This window comes from Sorghum bicolor, chromosome 2 (genome assembly GCF_000003195.3).
Source record: "Sorghum bicolor cultivar BTx623 chromosome 2, Sorghum_bicolor_NCBIv3, whole genome shotgun sequence".
Taxonomy (NCBI): Eukaryota; Viridiplantae; Streptophyta; class Magnoliopsida; order Poales; family Poaceae; genus Sorghum; species Sorghum bicolor.
The window spans coordinates 63,057,125-63,081,855 of NC_012871.2; the positions used below are offsets into that span (position 1 = coordinate 63,057,125).

Consider the following 24,731-nt stretch of genomic DNA (forward strand, 5'->3'; position numbering starts at 1 on the left):
CACCAAAAAAAAGGGGCTTTTCGGGAAACAGAAAGCTCCACTACTTTTTGTTAGGACAAGACCCACCCCCATGCCAATGCCAATGTGTCATCCATCCTTGGAGCTGCCTATAAAACCAACAGTGCCCAAGCAAGAACATCCACTCCACTCCATTGCCCGCTGCTGCACTCTCTCAACAAGAACAAGCTGTTAGTCCAAGCATCAGCACAAGGAGATCGATGATGCGCGCTTCAGATCGCCGTGCTCTTCTCTCTACCATCGCGCTGCTGATCACTTGTGCTCTGCAGCAGCATCCGGCGGCCTCAGCTGCCAAAAAGGCGAGTAGAGTAAAACTCACTGTTCTGGAGCTTTGACTCCCTGCTCGCCCTCTTCTGGTTGTCATCACTGTTTCTCTTTTGCTGACGGAAAGCTGCTGGCTGCTCTCTCTCTCTCTCGCAGTCGTACGTCGTCTACCTCGGCGGCCACTCGCATGGCCGCGCGGGCGCGGCGCTGGCGTCCTGCCGGGAGCGCGCCAGGAGGTCGCACTACGCGCTCCTGGGCTCCGTCCTGCGCAGCGACGCCAGGGCCAGGGACGCCATCTTCTACTCCTACACCCGCTACATCAACGGCTTCGCCGCGACGCTGGACGAGGACGAGGCGGCCGAGGTCTCCAGTACGTGCATGTTCGATCTCTCTTCTCCGGCTGTCGTCGTCGTCGTCGTCGTCGTCGTTCTCGATCTGCTGTTACACTACTGTGACTAGTTCTTCTTCCGTGACGACGATGGCAGGGCATCCGCGCGTCGTCTCGGTGTTCCCGAACCGAGGCCACCCGCTGCACACGACGCGGTCGTGGGAGTTCCTCGGGATGGAGGAGGAGGGTGGCCGGGTCAGGCCCGGCTCCATCTGGGCCAAGGCGAAGTTCGGCGAAGGCGTCGTCATCGGCAATCTCGACACCGGTAACACGCTGCTACCTCACCTCTTCATGCTCATGGTCTCTTCAGCTTTTCACTGCGATCTGCAACGTTCGCTCGCCTGCCTCTCACTGGCCGAGATGTTGGAGATTATAGGCTTTTTTTGACAAAAGAGATTAGAGGCTTAGAGCCACTGAAGTAATAGTATTACCAGAGATTAGTACTAGAACACTTCCAAACAATCATCCTAGCTGGTAAGACAGATGGATGTGTGTTGGTAAAGACCAAAAAACCAGTCCAAATCCTGCTGCGCCAGCCGCCAGCTCATGGACACATCACACATCACACAAGGCCAGCCCGTGTGTAAGCGTAAGCCGGAGGAGGAGTGCGGCATGCAGCCAGCAGCGGCGACTGCCATGCTTCTGTGGTTCTGTTGGCTTGTGAGGCGAGGCGCGCGCAGAAGAGGCGGCACGGCAGCGGGTGCAATCAGAATCTGGGCAGACGCTGACGCTGCTGGCGATGAGTTTTGTTTGTGTGCCGGTGGAGTGGAGCGGAGCGGCACGCACTGCGCGATTGGAGTCTTCCGTTCCGCTCCCGTGGGAACGGCTGCCAGCGTCCGCTGCCTGCCGCGGCTTTCATGGCTTTTTGACAGTTTTTCTGGGGGAGTTTTGTGGCTTCTCGGGCTCGGAGGAGCTGCTCTGTGTGCAGCTCAAGCAATGGAGACCTGCTTGGATTTTACTGTAGGACAGGCAGTAGGACTGTACTAGTGCACGTAGGAGCAACAAGAAACCAAACGTGGTGGCGCTAGAGAGAGTACTCAGCAGTCAGCACTCACTGAGTCAGTGTCATTTTCTCAGGCACGTTTATCTCCGATTCATTGCTACAGCGCACTACGAGCTAGAGCTAGTGAAGCTTTTTTTTTTTTTGTTTCAGCAGCCCAATTTACTATAAAAGAAGAGATAAAAACAGGTCCTTAATTATTACTGCAATCTATCTATAGCACGAGGAGAATGCAGAGGCCGTAGAGCTAGAGCAGGCTAAAGCTCCAACGAATAAGGCCAGTACGTACTAAGGATGAATTAGCGTTTTTGCAAACAAATGCTTGTATGGTACTCGTGGTAAAGGGCAGTACATGTACGTGGCCGAGCTCGTGAAAGCAGGCAGAGATGGATGGCGGTCTTCAAAGCACGGAAAAAGGGCTTTTGAATCCACGGCTGCGGCTGCCGCGGCCAGAGCTAGCCCAGGCGCACAGAGTCGTAGTACGTCCCTCAGTCCCTGGGGGTGCCACCGCCACGGGCACGGTGGCTGGCGCTGGCGGCAGCCGGCAGGGAATCCCGCATGTGGAGTCAAGTCCGATCCACCGGGCTGGCTGGCAGGCAGGCTGCTCCCCTCCCGCCGTCCCTCCCTCCGTCTTCTCCTTGTCCCACCCACCCCGGCTGCCGACTGCCGTGCCCCGTGCCCCGTGCGCGGTCTACGGGGGATTACAGTATTCCCGGGGCCATGCCCGCGTGCGACGCGAACGCGATGATCAATTAAACAAAGCCTCGTGCTCTTGTGCAGGGGTGTGGCCGGAGGCCGGCAGCTTCAGGGACGACGGCATGGGACCGGCGCCGACCCGGTGGCGGGGAATCTGCCAGGACCAGCAGGCCTCTGACGACGCGCAGGTTCGCTGCAACAGGTCTGTCTCCCCCCTCCCCCTCCGGCTCACCTCTCGCTGCTGCATTTTGCATTGCTTGCTCGGTTGCTCCGCCCGCACCCCATCATCCATGCCGTGGAGCTGCTCTGGATGCTGCTGCTGCCTCGGGTCTCGCTCGGCCGCCGTGCGCGCGCTTCATTAACCTGTGTGCCTTCGTCGGCACCGTCGTGGCTACAACCTGCTACCCGGAGCAGTAAACAAACATCCGCGCCATTATCCTTGTGGGGGTTGCTGCTCCTGTGCTCATCGTGTTTCTTTAACCCGTGCGGCATGGCAATGACAGTGTCTCTCTCTTTTCTTTTCTTTTTGATCGTATGACAGTGTCTCTTTGACTCGTGTTTGTCCTGGTTTGGTAGAGCACGGCGTTGTAGTGCGTAAACTAAACAATAGGCGACAGAAGAGGCGCGTCGGTTTCAGAGACCTTGTTTAGGCTTGGGCTCTGCCAACTGTGCCTCTATTCAACTCAAATAGGTTTACCGAACACGTTTTGTTACAACTCATCAGAAGCAAGTGCGACGCCTTAGTTGGGCCTTGTTTACTTTCACTCCAAAACTTAAAATTTTTTTAAGATTCTCCGTCACATCGAATCTTTAGACGCATGCATGGAGTATTAAATATAAACGAAAATAAAAATTAATTTCATAGTTTGGTCGAAATCTACGAGAAAAATCTTTTGAGTCTAGTTAGTCTATGGTTAGACAATAATTACTACAAACAAACGAAAGTGATACAGTGTCGCGAATTTTTTTCCTTCACCAATTAAACACGGCCTTGGCTCTTTTATTACATGTATACTAATATGCTCACTTATCTAAGTGTACAAGTGGATCACATAATATTGACCCATTGACGCATGCATGTTACTCATATGTGTCAGTTAAATTAATATCTGAAAATGAGCCAACAGCTGATCGCGCATCCTATTGCTTAATCCACTGAAAACAACAATGTCTGGCAAGTGGTTTTTTTAGATCTCCAACGTGTTCCGTGGGCTTACAACATCTCTCAAAAAGTCAGGAGTAAAGAGGAAGGGCTTCTTTGGGTTGTTACCAGAGTTTGCCACAGGTCTGCTCGTCTCATCTTGCCTAGCTTCAGCTAGCGTTTATTTGTTTCACTACTAGTGCATATGCGGCATGTCACGTCCTGCTTAGGCGCCGATGGTTCAATAATTTGCATGCCGTAGCTCGCCAAAAGTGTGGCGTTGTTTTTGTGCGCTAGACTTTGGCGTGGCCAGAGATGCGACGTGGCAGGCTACAGTAGTAAGCCAAACAGAGGCCTGAAGGCCTTATGGAGGAGGAGGCGAGCAATAGTGGAGAGGACCGTTAGTTGGCGGATGATGTCCATGGCAAGGGTCTAGGGTTTATGGCATACAAACTAATGGAGAAATCCAAAGATAGGCCTTGTTTAGTTATACCTAAAATTTAAAAAAAATCAAAATTCTTCGTCACATCAAATCTTACGCAGTATAAATAAAATAAATAACTAATGCATCGTTTACCTGTAATTTGCGAGACAATAATCGTTACATATAAACAAAACTACTGCAGTAACTCGAAAACTTTTCTCAAGGCAACTAAACCCATAGTGTGACGCTGTTGTCAAAAATAAAAATAGTGTGACGCAAGACAAGATCTGACCCATATTGAGTGCAATCACATAAAGTGAAGTACTTCCCATAAAAAATCATCCCATGAACGTCAATTTCGATTCCTTTACAGTTGTTACTGTGCATCTGGTTGTAGCACAGTGTAGCCCCTGCCTGCGACTGCGAGTTACGCATGTGAGGGCAGGGGCACGCAGGCAGCAGAGCTGGCTGGTCCGATCACGCAGATCCCCTTTCGCTGTTGCCACCACAGATTGCTGTCATAATTCTGCAAACATTTTAGGGCCCAAGCTGCAGCCTCCAACCCTACTACAAAGATTTCGACCCCTTTGCCGTGCGCTTTCCCATGATTACATGACTAGATGATCCGATCAACCTTTCCCCTCTCGGGGTCCGTGCTCGCTTCGTGCCAAATCCGCCTTGTCCTGTGCGTCTAGTTTGAGTGAGCGGCTCGGTGCTGCACTGCGCCAGCGCCACAGCCACGGCCCACTGTTTCAGACTTTCAGGTGTCGACAAGCCACAAGCAGACACCACGGCCAGTTATCTTTGGAAAAGCTCCAAGAGGACGGGATAATCCACGCACAAAGCCTTGAAAATGTGTACAAATTAGGACGGACGGACTCCATGGTTACTGCACAAGCAGCGCCTGTTTTCTGATTGTTATGCGGTGGAGCAGCAGCAGCTAGCTCGACAACCTATAGTGCAGTGTCTGCCAAAACCTGATGAACTGCGGTCGGTCGTGACTCATGAGAGAATTCTCAGAGCTCAGAGACGACCACAGCATTTCTGCGTCAGTGGACCATCCATTGTTAGTTAATCTGTTGCACCTAAGAGTCCTGTAATCTTTCATTCAGTTAGCGTTTGGAGTCGTGTAAGAGGGAGACTGGGTTGGTGTCGTGCCCGACCCTGCTCACCTCGGAGTCTGTCGTGAACACGCCATGGCAAGTTAGGCGCACGGGGCGTGCGCACCGGATATCGGCGTCGCGCACCCACTCGTCATGGCGTGGGAGTCTTGTAAAACAAGCACTATAAATAAAGAGGAGAAGGGTCGTAAAACGCTGCGGGATTGCAGCAACAACTTGTTGTCTATTGCATTCACTTGATTTCAGTTTACATCTACTCGCCGGGTTCGTGGTCACCACGACGCCGGACATAGTCGACGTTCCTGCGTTCCGGCGTGATCTCGACGTTCCTGTTCCAACAAGTGGTATCAGAGCCAAGGAGGACGCGTTCGGTGGTGGTGAGAGGTGGTAGAAGCTGGAGGTGAAGCCGGTCAATCTCGCCGAGAAGAAAGAAGTCAAGAACGAATCTGTGGTCACCATGGGCGACGACACAGACAAAGATACATCGGACAGGGCGCTCGTCGGGCACCTCTCTTGGCCGATGTTAACCCGAGCCAATTATCAAGGCTGGGCAGCACACATCAAGTGTAATCTCGAGGGCTTGAATCTATGGGAAGCCATCGAGAAGGGGGAGAAAAGTGAGAGGCGCAAGGATCGACTTGCGTTGGGGGCCATGTTGCGCGGCGTTCCGCTTGAGATGCACTCATTGCTGCTGAACAAGGAGACGGCGAAGGAAGCTTGGGAGGCCATTAAGACAATGCGCCTGGGGGCAGACCGTGTGAAGGAGGTCAATGCCCAGAAGTTGCTGGCAGAGTTCGAGTCGATAGCGTTCAAATCTGAAGAGACTATCGAAGACTTTGCCATCAGAATAACCAAGCTCGTTACCGATCTTCGAGGTTTAGGAGAGAAGAGCATCACAAACGAGCGCATAGTAAGGAAGTTCCTCCGGGTTGTGCCACCAAAATATGGCCAGGTGGCAGTGAGCATTGAGATGTTCAAGAATCTCAAGGAGCTAACCATAGAGGATCTGATCGGCCATCTGCGGGCGGCCGAGGAGCGCATGGAGCCATCAGTTGAGCAGGTCACGGAGAAGGCCGGGAAACTCCTCTTGACTGAAGAAGAGTGGGCGGCGAGGAACAAAAGCCGCATCGTGTCTGGATCTGCCACCTCGAAGAAGGGAGGTGGGGAAGACGGACAACAGCACAAGAAGGAGAAGCACTGGAAACCGCGTGGCAAAGATGCAGGCGGTGAATCTCGTGACAATGGGCTCACGTCCATGGGAACGCCTCGACGGAAGGGGGTATGTCGCCGGTGCGGCATATATGGGCACTTTGGCTTCGAGTGCAAGAAAAAGCAGAAGAAGCAGGAGAGACAAGAAGTAGCTCATCATGCCAATGCAGATGGGGAGAGTGGAGCACTCTTAGTAGCTCGTGTCTGCAATCTTGTGCGTTCCACCGAGCAGACAGGGCAGGGTGTTTATCTGAATCAAACACGAGTCTTTCCATCAGAATATGAAGTTGGGAGCTGGGTGCTAGACACCGGGGCCACGAATCACATGACTGGCTGTCGGGATTCGTTGGCGTCTCTCGATGAGACAGTGAAGGGAGCTGTGAGGTTTGGGGACGGATCCAGAGTGGAGATCTGTGGAGTCGGTGCAGTCACGATCGCAGGGAGGAATCAGGTGCACCGGGTGCTCACCAAGGTATATTACATCCCTTCATTGCGCTGTAATATTGTAAGTCTTGGTCAGCTGGAGGAGGCAGGTTGCCGAGTAGAGATTGATCGAGGTGTGCTGACTGTGTTCGAGCGTGTTGATGGTGTCCTGAATGTTCTCATAAAAGCCGAGAGGAAGGATCGACTCTACACATTGAAGCTCAACCTGACAGTACCTGTCTGTCTGTTATCAAGGATGGATGAGGTGTCATGGCTCTGGCATGCACGTTATGGTCACCTGAACTTCAGATCATTGAGGGATCTAGGTGTCAAGAAGATGGTAGATGGGCTGCCAATGATCCAGCAAGGTGAACAAGTCTGTGACGGGTGTGCTCTTGGTAAGCATCACCGGACCCCGTTCCCCCGTGTGTCTGCATATCGTGCAGAAGAAAAGCTGGGCTTAGTGCATGGAGATCTTTGTGGCCCGATCACACCAGGCACTCCAGGAGGAAAGCAGTACTTCTTGTTGCTTGTTGATGACAAAAGCAGATTCATGTGGATAGATTTGCTAAAGTCTAAAGATCAAGCTTTCGAGAGTTTCAAGAAATTGCAGAAGGCAGCTGAGTCTGAAAGTGGGCGACAGTTGAAGGCGTTCAGAACCGACAGAGGGGGAGAATTCAATTCTGGGGTGTTCACTGTCTATTGCAATGAGCACGGAATCAGGAGGAATACCACAGCACCGTTTTCTCCGCAGCAGAACGGGGTGGTCGAGCGTCGAAACCAGTCGGTGGTAGAGATGGCTCGTTGCTTGCTCAAGAGCATGAAGGTGCCTGGGAGATTCTGGGGAGAAGCGGTGACAACGGCAGTATATCTACTGAATCGGGCTCCAACGAAAAGTCTTGATGGTATGACTCCTTTCGAGGCATGGTTTGGCAAGAAACCTGGAGTACGACACCTGCGTACATTCGGGTGTGTGTGTTATGCTAAACGAGTAGGGCCTGGCATCACGAAGCTGTCGGACAGATCAGTGCCTGGAATATTTATCGGGTATGAACCAGGTACTAAGGCTTACCGGGTGTATGATCCCGAGAATAAGCGGCTGATGATTTCTCGAGATGTGATTTTCGATGAAAAAAGGAGCTGGAGTTGGGGGGTGAAAGGAACAGTCACCGCCGATTCTGAACCTGAAGAGCCAACGTTTACCTATCCTGATGATGATGAGTCTGAAGACGGTACTGTAGCAGATCCGACAATAGAGGAAGCAGTGTCTGATTCAGAGAATTCAGGCTCGGGGAATGCAGAATTGCAGTTGGGTTCGCCTGTTCCGACAACTCCATCTCAGAGCACGATCCAATGGGCCACTCCACCCTCCGGTGGTACAGCAGATTCAGAGGGTGTACCACAGAGATACCGATTGGTGTCAGACTTGTTAGACTCAACCGAGCCTGTGCAGTTGGAGTATAGTGGCTTGTGCCTGGTTGCTGCTGAAGAGCCAAGTACAGTTGATGAAGCTCTGAAAGCAGCTTGCTGGCGTAGAGCAATGTTGGAAGAAATGCAGGCCATAGAAGCCAACAGAACATGGGAAGTGTGTGTTCTTCCAAAGAATCAGAAGGCTATCGGACTCAAATGGGTTTTCAAAGTGAAAAAAGATCCTGATGGCAATATAGTAAAGCACAAAGCTCGGTTGGTGGCTAAAGGCTATGCCCAGATTCAAGGAGTGGACTTTGAGGAGGTGTTTGCACCAGTGGCCAGGATAGAAACAGTGAGGGTATTATTGGCTCTAGCAGCTCAGGGTGGATGGCAGGTCCATCACATGGACGTGAAGTCTGCATTTTTGAATGGTGACTTGTCTGAAACCGTTTATGTGAAGCAACCTCCAGGTTTTGTGGTTGGAACTGGTGACAATGTTCTGAAACTCAGAAAAGCTTTGTATGGTCTGAGGCAGGCTCCTAGAGCCTGGAATGCCAAACTAGATGAAGTTTTGGTAGCTCTTGGCTTTGTCAAAAGCAAGATGGATCATGCACTGTATAGAAGGGTCAGTAAGCAGTCCTTCCTCATTGTAGGGGTTTATGTGGACGACTTGATTATCTCAGGGCCTGACAGAGGTGACATTAACATGTTTAAAGCTGAGATGATGACAAGGTTTAATATGAGTGATCTGGGAATGCTTAGCTACTACCTTGGAATTGAAGTGAAGCAAGGAGTAGATGGGATCACCATCAGTCAAAGTTCCTATACTAAGAAGATCTTGGAGACTTCGGGTATGGCAGGTTGTAATCCTTGTGATACACCTATGGAACAGAGACTGAATCTCTACAAGAGCAAAGAAGGAGAGGCAGTAAAAGTGACTGAATACAGGAGTATAATTGGGAGTTTTCGATATCTTGTCAATACTAGACCTGATATAGCATTTGCAGTTGGAGTGGTCAGTAGATACATGGAGGCTCCAAATAAATCCCACTGGTCTGCTGTCAAACGTATCTTGAGATACTTAAGAGGCACCATTGGTTATGGGTGTAAGTATATCACAGGAGCAGAACTGAGACCATTGCTGTTGGGTTTCAGTGATAGTGATTTCGCAGGTGATGTGGAAGATAGGAAGAGTACAACTGGCGTGGTGTACTTTCTTGGAGGTAACATGGTGACCTGGGCATCACACAAACAAAGGATTGTCGCGCTATCATCGTGTGAGGCTGAGTATGTGGCAGCAGCAGCGGCGGCCTGTCAAGGTGTTTGGCTAAGTCGACTCATCGCTGATATGTTGGGAGTGAAAGAGACACCAGTGAAGCTGTTAATGGACAATATGTCTGCCATTGCGCTGAGTAAGAACCCTGTCTATCATGAAAGAAGCAAACATATAGACACGAGGTATCATTTCCTTCGGCAATGCATCGAGGAAGGGAAGGTGGAGGTGGATCACGTTGGCACTGCGGAGCAGTTGGCTGACATCTTCACTAAGGCGCTTGGTCGAGTTAAGTTCATAGAACTTAGGGGTGCTCTTGGTGTCAGTAATGTGCAACACGATTAGGGGGTGATTTGTTAGTTAATCTGTTGCACCTAAGAGTCCTGTAATCTTTCATTCAGTTAGCGTTTGGAGTCGTGTAAGAGGGAGACTGGGTTGGTGTCGTGCCCGACCCTGCTCACCTCGGAGTCTGTCGTGAACACGCCATGGCAAGTTAGGCGCACGGGGCGTGCGCACCGGATATCGGCGTCGCGCACCCACTCGTCATGGCGTGGGAGTCTTGTAAAACAAGCACTATAAATAAAGAGGAGAAGGGTCGTAAAACGCTGCGGGATTGCAGCAACAACTTGTTGTCTATTGCATTCACTTGATTTCAGTTTACATCTACTCGCCGGGTTCGTGGTCACCACGACGCCGGACATAGTCGACGTTCCTGCGTTCCGGCGTGATCTCGACGTTCCTGTTCCAACATCCATTCTTATCGCTCTGATGCTCTACTCCAACATCTTTTGTCTCCTTCATGAATCATAAGCGCAGCAAGATCGATATTTCTGAGACGCTGACACGGCCATTAGCCTTAAGCACCGTGGTTGTTTATGCTTGGCGACTAGTCGAATCGATTGCCGTGCTTGTTTAATTTACGTCGTCGACCCTGTCTTGCAGGAAGCTGATCGGCGCGCGGTTCTTCAACAAGGGGTACCTGGCGACGGTGGGGCAGCAGCAGCAGCAGCAGGCGAGCCCGGCGAGCACGCGGGACACGGACGGGCACGGCACGCACACGCTGTCCACGGCGGCGGGGCGGTTCGTCCGGGGCGCCAACCTCTTCGGGTACGGCAACGGCACGGCCAAGGGCGGGGCCCCGCGGGCGCACGCCGCGGCGTACAAGGTGTGCTGGCGCCCCGTGAACGGCAGCGAGTGCTTCGACGCCGACATCATCGCGGCGTTCGACGCGGCCATCCACGACGGGGTGCACGTGCTCTCCGTCTCACTGGGCGGATCCCCCGCGAACTACTTCCGCGACGGCGTCGCCATCGGGTCGTTCCACGCGGCCAGGCACGGCGTCACCGTGGTGTGCTCGGCGGGGAACTCGGGCCCCGCCGCCGGCACTGTCTCCAACACCGCGCCGTGGCTGCTCACCGTCGGCGCTAGCACCATGGACAGGGAGTTCCCCGCGTACCTGGTCCTTGACAACAACAAGCGGATCAAAGTCAGTAAGAGCCACTACTTATTAGTAGATCAATTCATCTTTCAGACTTGTATTGATCCAAGACTTATATCTGACAAAAATGAAAACTTTTATTTTGGCAGGGACAGAGTCTCTCGCCGACGCGCCTTGCTGGCAACAAGTACTACCAGCTGATCAGCTCGGAAGAAGCGAAGGGAGCCAATGCAACAGTAACGCAAGCGTAAGCATGCTTGAGCCTCCAGATTGAAGCTTGCAAACCCGAAACCATTTTCTGATCGCTGAATTGAGATCATCTGAAAATGCACCTACTTTTTTCTGCAGGAAATTGTGCATCAAGGGATCACTGGACAAGGCGAAGGTCAAAGGGAAGATCGTCGTGTGCACCCGTGGGAACAACGCGCGAGTGGAGAAAGGCGAGGCCGTTCATCGGGCTGGCGGAGCTGGCATGGTGCTAGCGAACGATGAGGCTAGTGGGAACGAGATGATTGCCGACGCACACGTTCTCCCTGCCACGCACATCAGCTACACTGATGGACTCGAGCTTTTGGCCTACCTGAACTCTAGAAGGTTTGTTTATTTAAAATTCATTTGCACCCTAACTCAATTGGCCTATTAGCTCAGTTGGTTAGAGCGTCGTGCTAATAACGCGAAGGTCGCAGGTTCGAGAACTGCATGGGCCAAATATTTATTTTTGTTTTTCTTTTGGTTAACACCTGAATCCCTTTTTTATTTCTTTAATGGCCCATTTACCCATTTTAGCCCAATGTCTGAGCCCTTTTTTCGAATGGTCCACTTGCCAGTTTCGGCCTAATGTGTGAGCTCCCCCGTCCTGTCGTGCAGATCGGCATCCGGCTACATCACCGTGCCGTACACCGCGCTGGACACGAAGCCGGCGCCGTTCATGGCCGCCTTCTCGTCGCAGGGGCCCAACACCGTGACGCCTCAGATCCTCAAGGTACAAACATTATTTTCCGAGTGATCAATTCCCATGCGCTGCATCTGCAGCTTCCCTCCGATCCTTTAACTGTACCTGCTCGTTTTGATTGCCGGCAGCCTGACATCACCGCGCCGGGGGTCAGCATCCTGGCGGCGTTCACCGGGCAGGCGGGGCCGACCGGGCTCGCCTTCGACGACCGCCGCGTCCTCTTCAACGCCGAGTCCGGCACCTCCATGTCATGCCCGCACGTCGCCGGCATCGCCGGACTCCTCAAGGCCCTCCACCCTGACTGGAGCCCTGCCGCCATCAAGTCGGCGATCATGACAACCGGTACGTTACGTACGGTGCCAGTGCCAGCGCAAGCACCCAGCACACATTGCCATGCGCAAACTCAAAACTCCCTCCTAAATTGTTGCTCCATGCATGCCTTGCCTTGCCAGCCAGGGTGCAGGACAACATGAGGAAGCCGATGAGCAACTCGTCCTTCCTCCGCGCGACGCCGTTCGGCTACGGCGCGGGCCACGTGCAACCCAACCGCGCCGCCGACCCGGGCCTCGTCTACGACGCCAACGCCACGGACTACCTCGGCTTCCTCTGCGCGCTAGGCTACAACTCCTCGGTGATCGCCACGTTCATGGGCGGCGCAGGCGGCGACGGCGACGGCGACGGCCACGCGGCGCACGCCTGCCCGGCCCGCCGGGTCCCGAGGCCGGAGGACCTCAACTACCCGTCGGTCGCGGTGCCGCACCTGTCCCCCACCGGCGCCGCGCACACCGTCACGAGGAGGGTGAGGAACGTCGGCCCCGGCGCCGGCGCCGCCACGTACGACGCGAGGGTCCACGCGCCGCGTGGCGTGGCGGTGGACGTGCGGCCGAGGCGGCTCGAGTTCGCCGCGGCCGGGGAGGAGAAGCAGTTCACGGTCACGTTCAGGGCCAGGGAAGGGTTGTACCTGCCGGGGGAGTACGTGTTCGGGCGGCTGGTGTGGTCGGACGGACCCGGCGGCAGGCACCGCGTGAGGAGCCCCCTGGTGGTGAGGGTCGTGGACACCAAGAAGAAATCGCTTTCCGTAGCTTGACGAACGGTGTTAGGATAATCTCATGCAATGCATGGTGATGACTGATGAGCAATGAAACCTGGCCAAAGAAGGTTTGGCTTCATGAACAATATAAGGATATACTGACAACGGGAACTGATCTGCAGGTCTAAAAAGTTCAGAGATTTCGGTTCATTTTCTAACATTTGCATTTGTGTTCTATAATGACCCATGAAATTTCAAGAGTTTTTGTTTGCCCATTCAAGAGGGGCCATGCTTTGTGATTTCAAAACAGTTTCTTAGGTGTTTTTTGCTAACGTGGTAATGGAGTCCACCTGTCATTTGGTCTATTCTTCCTCTTATATAAAAACATAACGTTTTCATATAAAATCATACAAATACTAACTTTGTATCAAAGTTGTAGAGCTTGCTATGATCTACATCTTTGTACTTGACAATTTTATTGTTTATATATTTTAGAGGCTTAAATATTTGTTTTAAGCTGCCAAATTTTAAAATTTAATTTTTTTTTAATTTACATAGTAGTCTCGGATGTTGACATAATCTATACCAAAGTTTTAGCTCCCAGATCTATAAATTTATAGTTGGCAAATGTTTTATGTGGGAGTGGGATCGCTTAGAGGTCTAAATATTCATTTTAAGTTTTTTTATTGTTTTTCAAATGATTGTAGTATACACTGAAGTTGTAGCTCTCAAAATGTTCTAGAACTTTAGTTAATAGAATTTTTTTATCTAGGCTCTCAACATATACATTACAGTGGGGTAAATTATTTGTTCCTTGTACCGTAACTTGAAATTTATAAGAAATTTACATGTAGTACATAATTTGGACAGACATCGGATGGACCCATGTGCATGCCTATTTCGTTTAGGAGTGTAGACATCTCAAGATGCAAAAAGCTTCCAAATACTAGAATCCATTGCCAAAATCTAAGGATCCAAACAATTAAGGCCTTGTTTAGTTATAAAATTTTTTAAGATTTTTCCATCACATCGGATCTTTGGACGTGTGCATAGAGCATTAAATATACGCTTTGTTCGCTTGGCTGATATGCCATGGATAAAAATATTGTTCGTTGATTTATTGTGAGAAAAAAATACTGATTTGTTTATGAGAGAAAAACACTGCTGAACGGCTGGCAGATTCGGCTGATAAGCTTTAAGCGAGCAGAGTGATAGATAAAAAACAAATAACTAATTTCACAGTTGATCTGTAATTTGCGAGACGAATCTTTTACGCCTAGTTAGTTCATAATTGGATAATAATTATCAAATACAAATGAAAGTGTTATAGTAACAAAACCTAAAAAATTTCGCAAACTAAACAAGACCTAAGATTTGTATCATCTAGTTTAGAATCTGGATTCTAGAATCCCATGGACTTCAAACGGGCCCGATGCTTCCTTCGTGCCTCCCACCAGGCCAGCCCACTCACATAGCCCATAAACGATCTGACTTGGACTTTGCATCTCCTCTCCACGTAGAAAAGTGACACTCGGCCCTCGCCTGACAGTCGTAGAAAAGTGACCAGCAACTGCGTAATGCAGCCGTTGCAAAGTGGAACGTGCAAATGCAATCCAACAGAAACGCCTTCTCGTTTACTCGTCACACACATAGTTAGACATTAGGAGGAGCAGTTGTTGACAACACACACACTCGGCCACTCGGGTGGTGGATTGGCGTAAACGGCACTCACCACTTTTTCTGGTGAGCGAGCGCTTGACTCGCGAGCACGCGGTGCAGTTCGTGCGCTCGCGTGCCGCGACTGCAAACTGGCCAAACCCACCCATCATGCTGCCGGTTGGCGTGAGCGGCGCCACACCCACACGACAGAGGAAAATTTCAGATCGCCAAACAAACCAACTCCGACCACCGTCCATGTGAGAGTGTGACCGCGGGCGTTAACCGTTTGGGCGAACAATCATCAGTTGCCCAAATTACCAATCAACACGTACCCAGATTGATGCCGCGGGGCAGGGCGAATCGACTCAAATCAGCAGCGGACGGGAGCACCGGATAGTGATAATACGGAGTCGAATCTCACTCAAAGTCTTTAACAAATCGAATCACTAGCCAATCCAAATCGATCGGTCCAAACAACAGCAAACCAAAATGCAGCAAGCAATTAAAGTCCCATGATTCCTATATCCTTTTTACAGGCGGCGGTTCGTCGAACTCCATCGAGAGCGGGCGGGCGGGCGGGTGGGGCTGGGCTGGAATCGCCCAGCAACCAGGCCCTAGATCTCGGAGAAGGGGGCGGCGGTTCTTCTAGTACGGCGGCGGGGCGAGGTGGCCGCCGTAGGCGCGGAAGGAGCCGGCGGCGGCGCCGTCCTGGAGGTGGATGTTGCTGGTGAGCTTGTGGAAGCCGCGGGTGTAGATGCCGAAGCCGAAGACGAGGCCGACGGCCACCAGCACCAGGATGATGAGCGTGCAGATGCAGCACGCCTTGCTCGGGCAGCAGCACATCTCGCCGACTCGCCCTGTCGACTGTCGTAGTTCTCGCCGCTCGGGGGATGGAGATGGAGGAGAGCCGAGGCGCGCGGAGAAGGCGAGGCGCTTTTGCTTTTGGCTGTGGGTTGAGTTCGCTCGGGAACAGCGCGCGGCGCGGCGGGGGCTCCGATCTGGTCTCGTCTCGTCTGGTCGTGCGTGCGTGCGTTGCCGGTTGCCCGGACGAGCGGCGAGGCTATAATAAAGGGCGGCGCGGCTGGCTCGCCGAGTCCGGTCTGGTCAGGGGGCGAAGGCGAACCGAATCGGGTGCGCTCGGCCCGTCGGATCGGTTGGGTTTGGCGGCCGTTTGGGTGGGGTGGGCTGGTGGCCTCACCCTCACCTCACCTTGGTGCAGGCGGTCCCGTCCCGTGGAGGCGACGCCTCGGCGGCCGTGGCTTGGCTTTGGAACGACTCTCTCCGCGGAAAGAGAACGTGCCGCCTACTCCAGTTCGCGTAGGTCTGGTTTCGGAGGCCCTCCGGGCTCCGGCGCGGTGCGAGGTACACGCCCATTGTATTTCTGATGACTATCGTGCTAGCTTGTTTCTACCTCAAATTTTTAAACTCAGACATTTTATCTTTTAATAACTTTTAAAAATGCTCAATTACCTCTCTAGTTTGGTTTGAAATGGTTTTGAAAATATTTTAATTTTTTTTATTAATTTAAAAAGTGAGTAAATAATCGACAAGATAAGAAATGTCTCCAACCTTCAAAAAATTCGAAAGAAATTATATAGATAGACTTGGATACGGAGAATCCAAGTGAAATATTTAGAGCCCATGAAAAACATATCTACAAGCTTCATAAAGAATAGATGTACATATAGAGAAATGAAAAAAAAATATCTAGAAAAAAAACAAGAAAGTTGCAAAACATTTTAATAAATGTCTAAAATTACTTTAAAAAACTTTATGCTACAAAAATATGAAATGCAAACAACATGTGCATTCATGGTGGTCATGTCTTATATTTCTCGTTGTGAAAAGTTTTCAAAACATATTTTAGACATAAATTAGAATATTTTGGATTTTCTATGTTTTTTTTAGAATCTAAAGCGCCATAGCTTAGCAGATGCTCAACGTTTGATTCCCTATTCTTTCACGAAGATAAGCCACAGAGACGGCCGAAGTGCCGCACAGTCCGGCCGCCTGCCCGCGCCCCGCGGGCCTGCTCAACGGCACGTCAGCACGCCACACACGGCCACTCTTGGTGCCGAGGCAAAACGTCGAACACCAACCGGCGCCGCCGCCTCCATGAGAAAGCACCACAAACTTCTCTTCCACCACCATCTCCGTCGCCGAACCTCCAAGCCCTACACCTCGTCAGCTCACCTCGCGGCCCCCTTCTCCTTCCCCTCCGGCCCCGCCTGCTCCTCCTCCTCCTCCTCCGGCCTCCGCGAACTCGACCTCCTGCTCACGGGCGAGCTCGCCCCGACCCCGCGCGTATACCACTCCATCATCACCGCGTGCGCACAGTCCAAGAACCTCGCCGGTGCCCGTGCCATCCACTCACACCTGTCCCGCTCCCGCCTCGCAGGCGATGGCTTCCTCCTCAACTCGCTCATCCACATGTACTGTAAGTGCGGCGCCGTGTCGGACGCGCGTCACGTGTTCGACGGAATACCCACCCGGGACGTGGTCTCATGGACCTACCTCATCACCGGGTATGCGCAGAACGACATGCCGGCAGAGGCCCTCGGTCTTCTACCCGACATGCTCAGGGCGCGGTTCAGGCCCAGCGGGTTCACGTTCACCAGCTTCCTCAAGGCGGCCGGCGCCTGCGGTGGCCGTGGCATTGGGGAGCAGATGCATGCGCTTGCTGTGAAGTACAACTTGGATGAGGATGTCTATGTGGGGAGTGCACTTCTGGACATGTACGCACGGTGTCAACAAATGGACATGGCCATTAGGGTGTTTGACTGGCTGGACTCGAAGAACGAGGTGTCTTGGAATGCGCTGATTGCTGGGTTTGCAAGGAAGGGCGATGGAGAGACCACATTGATGAAGTTTGCAGAGATGCAGAGGAATGGATTTGGGGCGACACACTTTACGTACTCAAGCGTGTTCTCTGCACTTGCTCGTATAGGTGCTCTTGAGCAGGGCAGATGGGTGCATGCACATATGATTAAGTCCGGGCAGAAGCTGACTGCCTTTGTCGCGAACACTATACTTGGCATGTATGCAAAGTCCGGGAGCATGGTTGATGCTAGAAAGGTGTTTGATCGTGTGGATCAGAGGGATCTAGTTACTTGGAACACAATGCTCACTGCATTCGCGCAGTATGGTCTTGGAAAGGAAGCGGTTGCTCATTTTGAGGAAATTAGAAAATATGGCATCCAGCTTAATCAGATCACCTTCCTTTCTGTCTTGACAGCTTGTAGTCATGGAGGCCTGGTGAAGGAGGGCAAGCAGTACTTTGACATGATGAAGGACTACAACGTGGAGCCTGAGATCGACCATTATGTTAGCTTTGTTGATCTTCTTGGTCGAGCTGGTTTATTGAAAGAAGCTCTGATCTTTGTGTTTAAAATGCCCATGGAACCAACAGCTGCTGTTTGGGGAGCCTTGCTTGGGGCTTGCAGAATGCATAAGAATGCTAAAATAGGGCAATATGCAGCTGATCATGTCTTTGAACTTGATCCAGAGGATACTGGTCCACCTGTGCTGTTGTATAACATATATGCTTCTACAGGTCAATGGGATGATGCTGCTAGAGTGAGGAAGATGATGAAGGCAACTGGTGTAAAGAAGGAGCCTGCATGCAGTTGGGTTGAGATTGAGAATTCGGTGCACATGTTTGTGGCAGATGACAGTACCCATCCGAAATCAGAAGAGATATATAGGATGTGGGAGGAGGTAAACACGAGGATTAAAAAAGCAGGATATGTCCCCAATACAGATTATGTGCTTCTGCATATAAAGGAGCAAGAGAGGGAGACAAAATTGCAGTACCATAGCGAGAAGATTGCACTTGCATTTGCACTGATCAACATGCCTGCAGGGGCAACGATTCGGATCATGAAGAACATTAGGATATGTGGGGATTGCCACTCTGCATTCAGATATGTCTCTGAAGTATTCAAAAGGGAGATTGTTGTGAGAGACACTAACAGATTCCACCATTTCAGCAACGGCTCTTGTTCTTGTGGAGATTATTGGTGATTGGTCAATTCTAAGGATCGCTGTGATTGCCTGATAAAGGGGTAACAATGCTCGCAGACAAGTCCAGTGATCCCCGGAGACGTCTCCGGTCAAAGAAGTGAGTGATATTCTGCTTCTGAGTCGATCGGCCCAAGCTGAAGTCGATGGGCAGTGCAATCTGTGAATAAGGCACGAGGGCCGGATGACCCAAGGGCGGCATTCATCTGGAAAAACTCTGCCCCCCCCCCCCCCCCCCCCCCCAGAGTACAGCTCTTCCTGTGGTTGCTACTTCAAAAGAAAATCCAGTGCAAATCGACCCTTTTCAAAAGGCATGTTGTAGACGACACTACTTGTGAGATCTGCGGCGCTGCTGATGAAACTCCGGAACACATCATTTGGGAGTGCAGCTTGGGGAGGACGGTTTGGCAAAGACTCAACATCCAACCCGGGGACCCCTTGGACATGGCGTCCCTGCACACCACAGCACCCCCAAGCCATATTCCTTCGGCTGAATTCCCGGGGTTCATTGCTCTAATCTGTTGGGAGATTTGGAAAGCCAGAAACGCAAAAGTGTTCAGAGGCGAATCTCTCTCAGCTGATCAGGTGCTTCTACTGTGCAAAAACGCTGCTGCCCAATGGAAGCACAGACTCTCGAGGTCCAAGAAGCAGTTAGCTGACAATTGGTGCTCCATCTTCACGATGGCTAGACAGGGTCAAGGTTAACTTGCCTGCCTTTCTTTCTTTTCTATTTTGCTCCTAGAGCCCCAAGTCTCTGATTTTGAGCTTGGCGCCTATCTGTAAACTAACGAGCCGTTTTGGGCTGTTTAATAAAATCAGGTGGGGATTCTCCCCCCCGTTGACCCTCAAAAAAAAATTCTAAGGATCGCCTACTCTTTAATGCTTCCACAGAAGTCACGATTGGCGATGGCAAGAAGCCTAAGTTCTGGCATAACAGCTGGCTACAGGGATCAGCACCAAGGGCTGTTGCTCCACAATTATTCGGCCTCGTTAAAAGGAAAAACAAAACAGTGGAGCAGGAGCTTCGTAATAACAATTGGATCAAGTCCTTCCATGGGAAGATCACAATAGCCATGGATCTTGAAGAATTTGTTTCCCTCTAGATCCGCATCCATCAAATTAACCTTCAACCAGGTGTCGCAGATTGCATTATATGGTGTTGGACTGTGGATTGAAAGTACTCGGCGAATTCGCTTATGATGCACAATTCAAGGGGCACCTTCTTTGCAATGCTCCCTTGCAAACTGGATTACATTTATGCCTACAGTGCCCTTATGCACAGTTGATCTGGTCACAAATTCTAGCCTGGGAACAGATTATTCTGCCTCCTACTTTGCACCAAAAGTAATTCTGAATTGATTGCGAATTGGTGGGAGATGGCAGTGAACAGTCTGCTGAAAGAGCAGCAACAATCCTTTAGCGGCATCGCAATTTACGTCATGTGGGATATTTGGAAGGAAAGGAATCACCGCATCTTCCAGCATGCTAGTTTACTGCGGTTGTTGCTGCAATGGCAAAGGAAGATATTCTGCAATGGAGGTGCGCCTTTCGAAACTGTTACGACTTGTGTTTGTGTGAGCTGTATGTGACCTAGCTTTTTAACATTGTAATTTTCTTTTGTGTGGCATGGAGCGGTGGAGGACCCTATTCTTGCTGGCTGGGGGCTGGTGTTCCATGCCACTCAGTGCGCTTGTAAAAAAGTGCTTTTCTACCTTAATTGATTAGGTAGAGCTCCTGCCATTTTTTTCAAAAAAAAAAAATACATTGGTGAGTTCAGAAGGGCTTGTGCTATTGTGGGCCATGGTCCATGGTTTCATGCAGTGACAGCAATCAGGACTGCATGATGAAGATGTGCACTGCGTAATGTAGTACCATTTATACTGTATTGTTTCCTGAAATATTATTTTTGATTGAGGTTGCTGTGCTCTGCAGCCCTGAAGATGATTCCGCTTGTGAGATGATATTTGTTCACGACAATGACACAATGAGTGTAGACATAGGTTCATGATTCTTTACTGGCGGATGATTTTGCTGTAGAGTGTCACATTTTGCATTTCAGGTTATACTAAGAAATACGAAAGGCTGCAGCCTATTTGGGCCAGGGCTGGCAAGCTGAGTTGTGATGGAGCAGTTCTTGTATCAGGAAATCAGTGCTTCCACACTAGGGTTAAACGCTCCAATCAATGGCAACCCTTCCTGTTTTTTAACCTGCATATGGAGGAGACGAGTATATATGTCATTATCGTGAATTGGTGTGCGGTGCCCAGATTTGAGTATCCCTCTGAGAAACAAAAGATGCTGCACCTGGCACTGATGACTGCTCTGTGTTGATGTACTGGACTTTGCTGGCGAATTCCATTTTGGATCAAGCATCCAAACTTGAGGATAGGAGATCGCATTCCTCCTACTATATGATACACGTTCTATGAGTGGGGTGCTGTGCTGCTCCATGACCTTGCAGGCTGCTGCTGCGTCAGCCGTGCCACACTGAAAAGCGACTAATATAGTGCTTACCACCAACATGATCTGACGCTCTCTTCAGAGCTTTTCTTGAGAACTTGTTTTGCAATTTGGAGAGCTGCAGATTCGTATTTGTCATGTTTCTTGCAGAAATGGAGCCATCGGCGACCTGTATTGTTGCGATTCGTCAGTTGGTCATGGCTGGACGCTTTACCCTGACGCTGAATGGCCGCAAAACCTGCTGGAATCCCAGATCGCGGCGTTCTTTGGCTTAAGCACAGGACGGCAGGGCAGGGGGGTGGTGGCGTACACACCCAGGTTGCGTCGTACGACGACCAAGGAGTGCCACTGCCACCGTGCCAGGTAGCACAAGTGTGAGTTGTGCATGATTCGCTCTTGCATAATTTCGCACGGTGCCGATACATCTACTCGACAGTTCGACAGCCACAAATCATGCTGCCGATGAATCCCCTTGCCTTGCCTAGTTGCCTTTGCCGTGGAGACCAGAAGGGGGAAGGGGAGACGGACGGGAGACCCGCGCGCATGCAAACGTGATGCGTCCCGGTTGGGCGCGTCGCGTCGGCGAGTGCCTGCCAGCCAGCCAGGTCACTTGCGGTTTGCGGTTGCGCTTTGCGCGTGCGTGATGTTGGGGCACGCGATCCCGGCGGCCCGTGGCGCGGAATTCATGGCCGCCTCCGCCTCCTCCCTCCGGGTTGCCGCACCGCACGACCTGCGTGGCACCAGCCGTTGTTCCTTGTTTGGCGAAGCACGAGAGAGCACGCGGTTCCGGTGAGCGTGGCAGACTGGCCCGTGTGACCCCGCCCGCCAAGCCCAAGAAAAGGTGCAGGGGGGGAAGTGCTTCAACAAGGCAACGCAAATTAAGCGTGGCAGGCAGGCAGGCACATCGCAGTGGCTCGAGTGACCGTCGTCGTGCGTACACGCGCTCGATCAAGGAGCATACCGGATCGCTGCACTAGCGACAGGTCTCGGTTAATATAGGCGCGGCCAGCCGAGCCCGAGCGCGAGCGCTTGGCGTGGCGTGCGTGCAAAACGCTCGATCGCCCGTCCGCGTGCTCCGTCGTCTCTTAGGGCCCCGCCGCACCTAGCACCTTGTTCTTCTTCCTCCTCTCGTACCACCATCATCGACACCACCTCGCCAAGCCAAGCAGCGCGCAAAACCTCTCCCATCCGATCCTCTCTTCTGTGTGTCTCCTCGATCGCACGAGGTACTACTACTATATACCATACAATGATGCATGCATAGGGCAGAGTTCTTTGTTCTTGCACGAAAATGCAGGGTGTATTAGATATTGCCTGACTGCTTGTAATATGTTTCATGCAACGTTCATGTTTCTGGCTATGCATGGTTTTTTTTTTTCGCGTCTGAATTATGGATTCCTGATGCGGCGCAGTGCGTGCATGGATCAGCGGCCACCGGAGCGCAAGGCGAAGCGCGCGAGGGAGGAGGAAGAGGAGGTCCACGCCGCACCGCCGCCGGACTTCCCCTTCGAGGAGGCGGCCGCGGCGGGGGCGCTGGGCTTGGGCGACGTCGTCGTCGTCGGGGAGGCGTCGCATCAGCGGCCGCCGCCGGGGGTGTTCCAGCTCCCCTGGCAGAAGTGCCGCGGCGGGCTGGGCGTGGCGACGTCCGCCCCGGGGGAGCTGCGCGACGTCTTCTTCCGCTCCCTCGTCGACGGGGGCGCCGCGTCCATCGGCGTGCCGGGGGACCGGCTGGTGTCGCCGCCGCCCAGCAGGCGCGCGCTCCTCGACGGCGTCGACGCGTGGCTCGCCGCGGCCGCCGACGGCGAGGTGGACCCGGTCTGGCGCTCCGCGCTCATGCATGGGCATGGCCCGCGGCGGGTCGGCGTCGGCGAGGATGGACATGGACGGACGTGGGCCCGCCCCGCGCATGCTTCGCGGGTGAGCCCCGCGTGGCATTGAGTGCGCCGCGGCGCCCCTCCATCATCAGCCGCGTGACGCTGACGTGGCTCCAGGCAGCGCTGTAGGGGGACCGCCGTGGGTGCTGATATCATCATGATCAGGATGGAGTAGTAGGCAGAAGGACCAAGGAAATGTTGTAGTTGTAGAGAACCATGGCCATTGGGGGATCCTTGTCTTTTTTAATGCCCTTTCTGTTCATTGCTCTATTTTATCTGTACAGTTATCATTAGGCATTCTGGCAAAACAGACTACTATACTGTTTGCGAAATCATTCCGATCTACGTTTCTCGTATTTCACCGATACACAGAGGACTGCCTCAGGCTTTAGATGCAATCGTATCTAACTCAATATACGTGCGTTACAGTGAATTAAGATTAAACTTAGTTTAATTTTTATCTTAAAACACAATCATAGTGGATACAAATGCATTCAAACAAATCCTTAGTATCGGTCAATACATTTCTCTCCTGTTAGTACTTGCTTTTTTTTTATCGGAGTTTACATCTCCGGTTCCGCTGCCAAGCTAGCCCCATTTTGAGCCTTGTTTGCATAGAAGGTAAATGCCTCCAATCCGTATGTGTTAAAACGGGAACAGCACAAAGATTACTCCATTTTCTATTTCAATCCATATAAAATGAGATTATTTGAATAACTTCTTGTGCAACATCACCTTGAACTCGTTCAACACATCGATGGTCCTCTGCACACCAAGGCGTGCGGCACCGTCACACCTACATAGGGGATGAAAATGAGCAAAATTCATCAAATAAGACATCTTTTAGTTTTCACTTTATATTTTAGTACAGAAACAAAATTCAAATCTGGAGGCAATGGACATGAAAACAGGGTTTACAGGAAAGTGAACCAGTTTAAATATAAGTGAGCAGATAAAAATCGGAATACGAAAAGACAAGTCGCAAACATGTGACTCATAAAATTGAGAAACATGGCTCTATATGCACCTGGCCAACACGATTTGGCAACAGTACCAACACAAGTAACTCTAATTCATACTGCAAGATATAGAAGATGACAATATCACAAGAATGCATAAGACCATAAATCCACAACACAAGAAAATTGCTATTTTATGACTTCCAAATATATGGCTTTGCTAAAACAGAATTTCTAACGTTGACATCGCTAAAATGATATCTAAAATGTTTACACTTTATTTTCTATGACATTTGGTATATCAAGTCTCTTTTCTCATCTAAATACATATACTTCTTGAATATTTTTACATCTAGACGTTGATTACTACGGAAATTTCATTGGTCTTTCGTTAGACGTTCGGTCTCATTCACTTGGCTGGCTGGCTACTTGCTGCCGCCGGCTGGGCAGTTTTGCCGTGGCTGGCTGGCTGCCTGCCGCTGCCTGGGCAGTGCCTTGGGAAGGATCTCCATCCACCATCGGCACCAGGCAGGGGAGGGAAGGAGGAGCATGCACGTGCACTAGATCAGAACACACATCCCACACTGAGCTAACACAGGCGTGGTTAACCATGCTTTTTTTAGGGCTTGGTTGAGCCTACTTCATTATTTCCCAAGATGAAATATCCCATGTTAGTAAAAAGAGATATATAAAAAGGGAAACAAAAAGAAACGTCAAAACAACCATATTGTTTTGGTCTTTTTTTCAATTCTTTTAGAAAAAAAAATCAACATATCATTTCTGTCCTATTTTTAAATTAAAAAAGGAACCAGAAAAGAGAATGATCATAATCACTGCAAATACAAATGGAACAGATTAACTGTAAACATCAGTGTGGGATGGGACGGGATTTATCATGGCCCTTTTTCTCCTCTGCTCCTACGTAAACACTTTCATCATGGCCTTACTATAAACTCGGACTTCTCCGTAACC

At 51.1% G+C, this 24,731-nt stretch overlaps 4 protein-coding genes and 1 non-coding gene across 5 annotated transcripts; 4 read left to right on the forward strand and 1 right to left on the reverse strand.

Moving 5' to 3' along the window:
• LOC8055839 (subtilisin-like protease SBT5.3) lies at positions 219-13,007 on the forward strand. The gene is made up of 10 exons (XM_002460373.2): positions 219-321; positions 410-652; positions 768-935; positions 2,451-2,568; positions 10,310-10,853; positions 10,955-11,052; positions 11,154-11,399; positions 11,673-11,787; positions 11,886-12,099; positions 12,210-13,007. Exons 1-10 carry the CDS (start codon positions 219-221, stop codon positions 12,842-12,844), a joined length of 2,484 nt encoding a protein of 827 aa, XP_002460418.2. The 3' UTR covers positions 12,845-13,007.
• On the forward strand, positions 11,439-11,512 carry TRNAI-AAU. The gene has a single exon. It is a non-coding gene; the product is annotated as a tRNA-Ile (tRNA).
• Positions 14,820-15,633, reverse strand: LOC8055840. The gene has a single exon (XM_021454416.1). The coding sequence runs from the start codon at positions 15,287-15,289 to the stop codon at positions 15,092-15,094; it is 198 nt and encodes a 65-aa protein (XP_021310091.1). The 5' UTR covers positions 15,290-15,633; the 3' UTR covers positions 14,820-15,091.
• LOC8063761 (pentatricopeptide repeat-containing protein At3g24000, mitochondrial) lies at positions 16,460-20,715 on the forward strand. Its single transcript, XM_002460374.2, has one exon. It carries the CDS (start codon positions 16,562-16,564, stop codon positions 18,467-18,469), a length of 1,908 nt encoding a protein of 635 aa, XP_002460419.1. The 5' UTR covers positions 16,460-16,561; the 3' UTR covers positions 18,470-20,715.
• LOC8055841 lies at positions 21,570-23,156 on the forward strand. The gene is made up of 3 exons (XM_002460375.2): positions 21,570-21,638; positions 22,016-22,152; positions 22,339-23,156. Exons 1-3 carry the CDS (start codon positions 21,570-21,572, stop codon positions 22,862-22,864), a joined length of 732 nt encoding a protein of 243 aa, XP_002460420.2. The 3' UTR covers positions 22,865-23,156.

Bases quoted from the DNA above. Each gene is read 5' to 3' on its own strand.
- LOC8055841 (XM_002460375.2), top strand. From the start codon at position 21,570: ATGTTGGGGCACGCGATCCCGGCGGCCCGTGGCGCGGAATTCATGGCC. The intron at 21,639-22,015 runs GTTGCCGCACCG...GTCGTCTCTTAG, and splicing joins CCTCCGCCTCCTCCCTCCGG to GGCCCCGCCGCACCTAGCAC. The intron at 22,153-22,338 runs GTACTACTACTA...GATGCGGCGCAG, and splicing joins TGTCTCCTCGATCGCACGAG to TGCGTGCATGGATCAGCGGC.
- LOC8055840 (XM_021454416.1), bottom strand. From the start codon at position 15,289: ATGTGCTGCTGCCCGAGCAAGGCGTGCTGCATCTGCACGCTCATCATC.
- LOC8055839 (XM_002460373.2), top strand. From the start codon at position 219: ATGATGCGCGCTTCAGATCGCCGTGCTCTTCTCTCTACCATCGCGCTG. The intron at 322-409 runs GTAGAGTAAAAC...GCTGACGGAAAG, and splicing joins CTCAGCTGCCAAAAAGGCGA to CTGCTGGCTGCTCTCTCTCT. The intron at 2,569-10,309 runs GTCTGTCTCCCC...CCTGTCTTGCAG, and splicing joins GCGCAGGTTCGCTGCAACAG to GAAGCTGATCGGCGCGCGGT.
- LOC8063761 (XM_002460374.2), top strand. From the start codon at position 16,562: ATGAGAAAGCACCACAAACTTCTCTTCCACCACCATCTCCGTCGCCGA.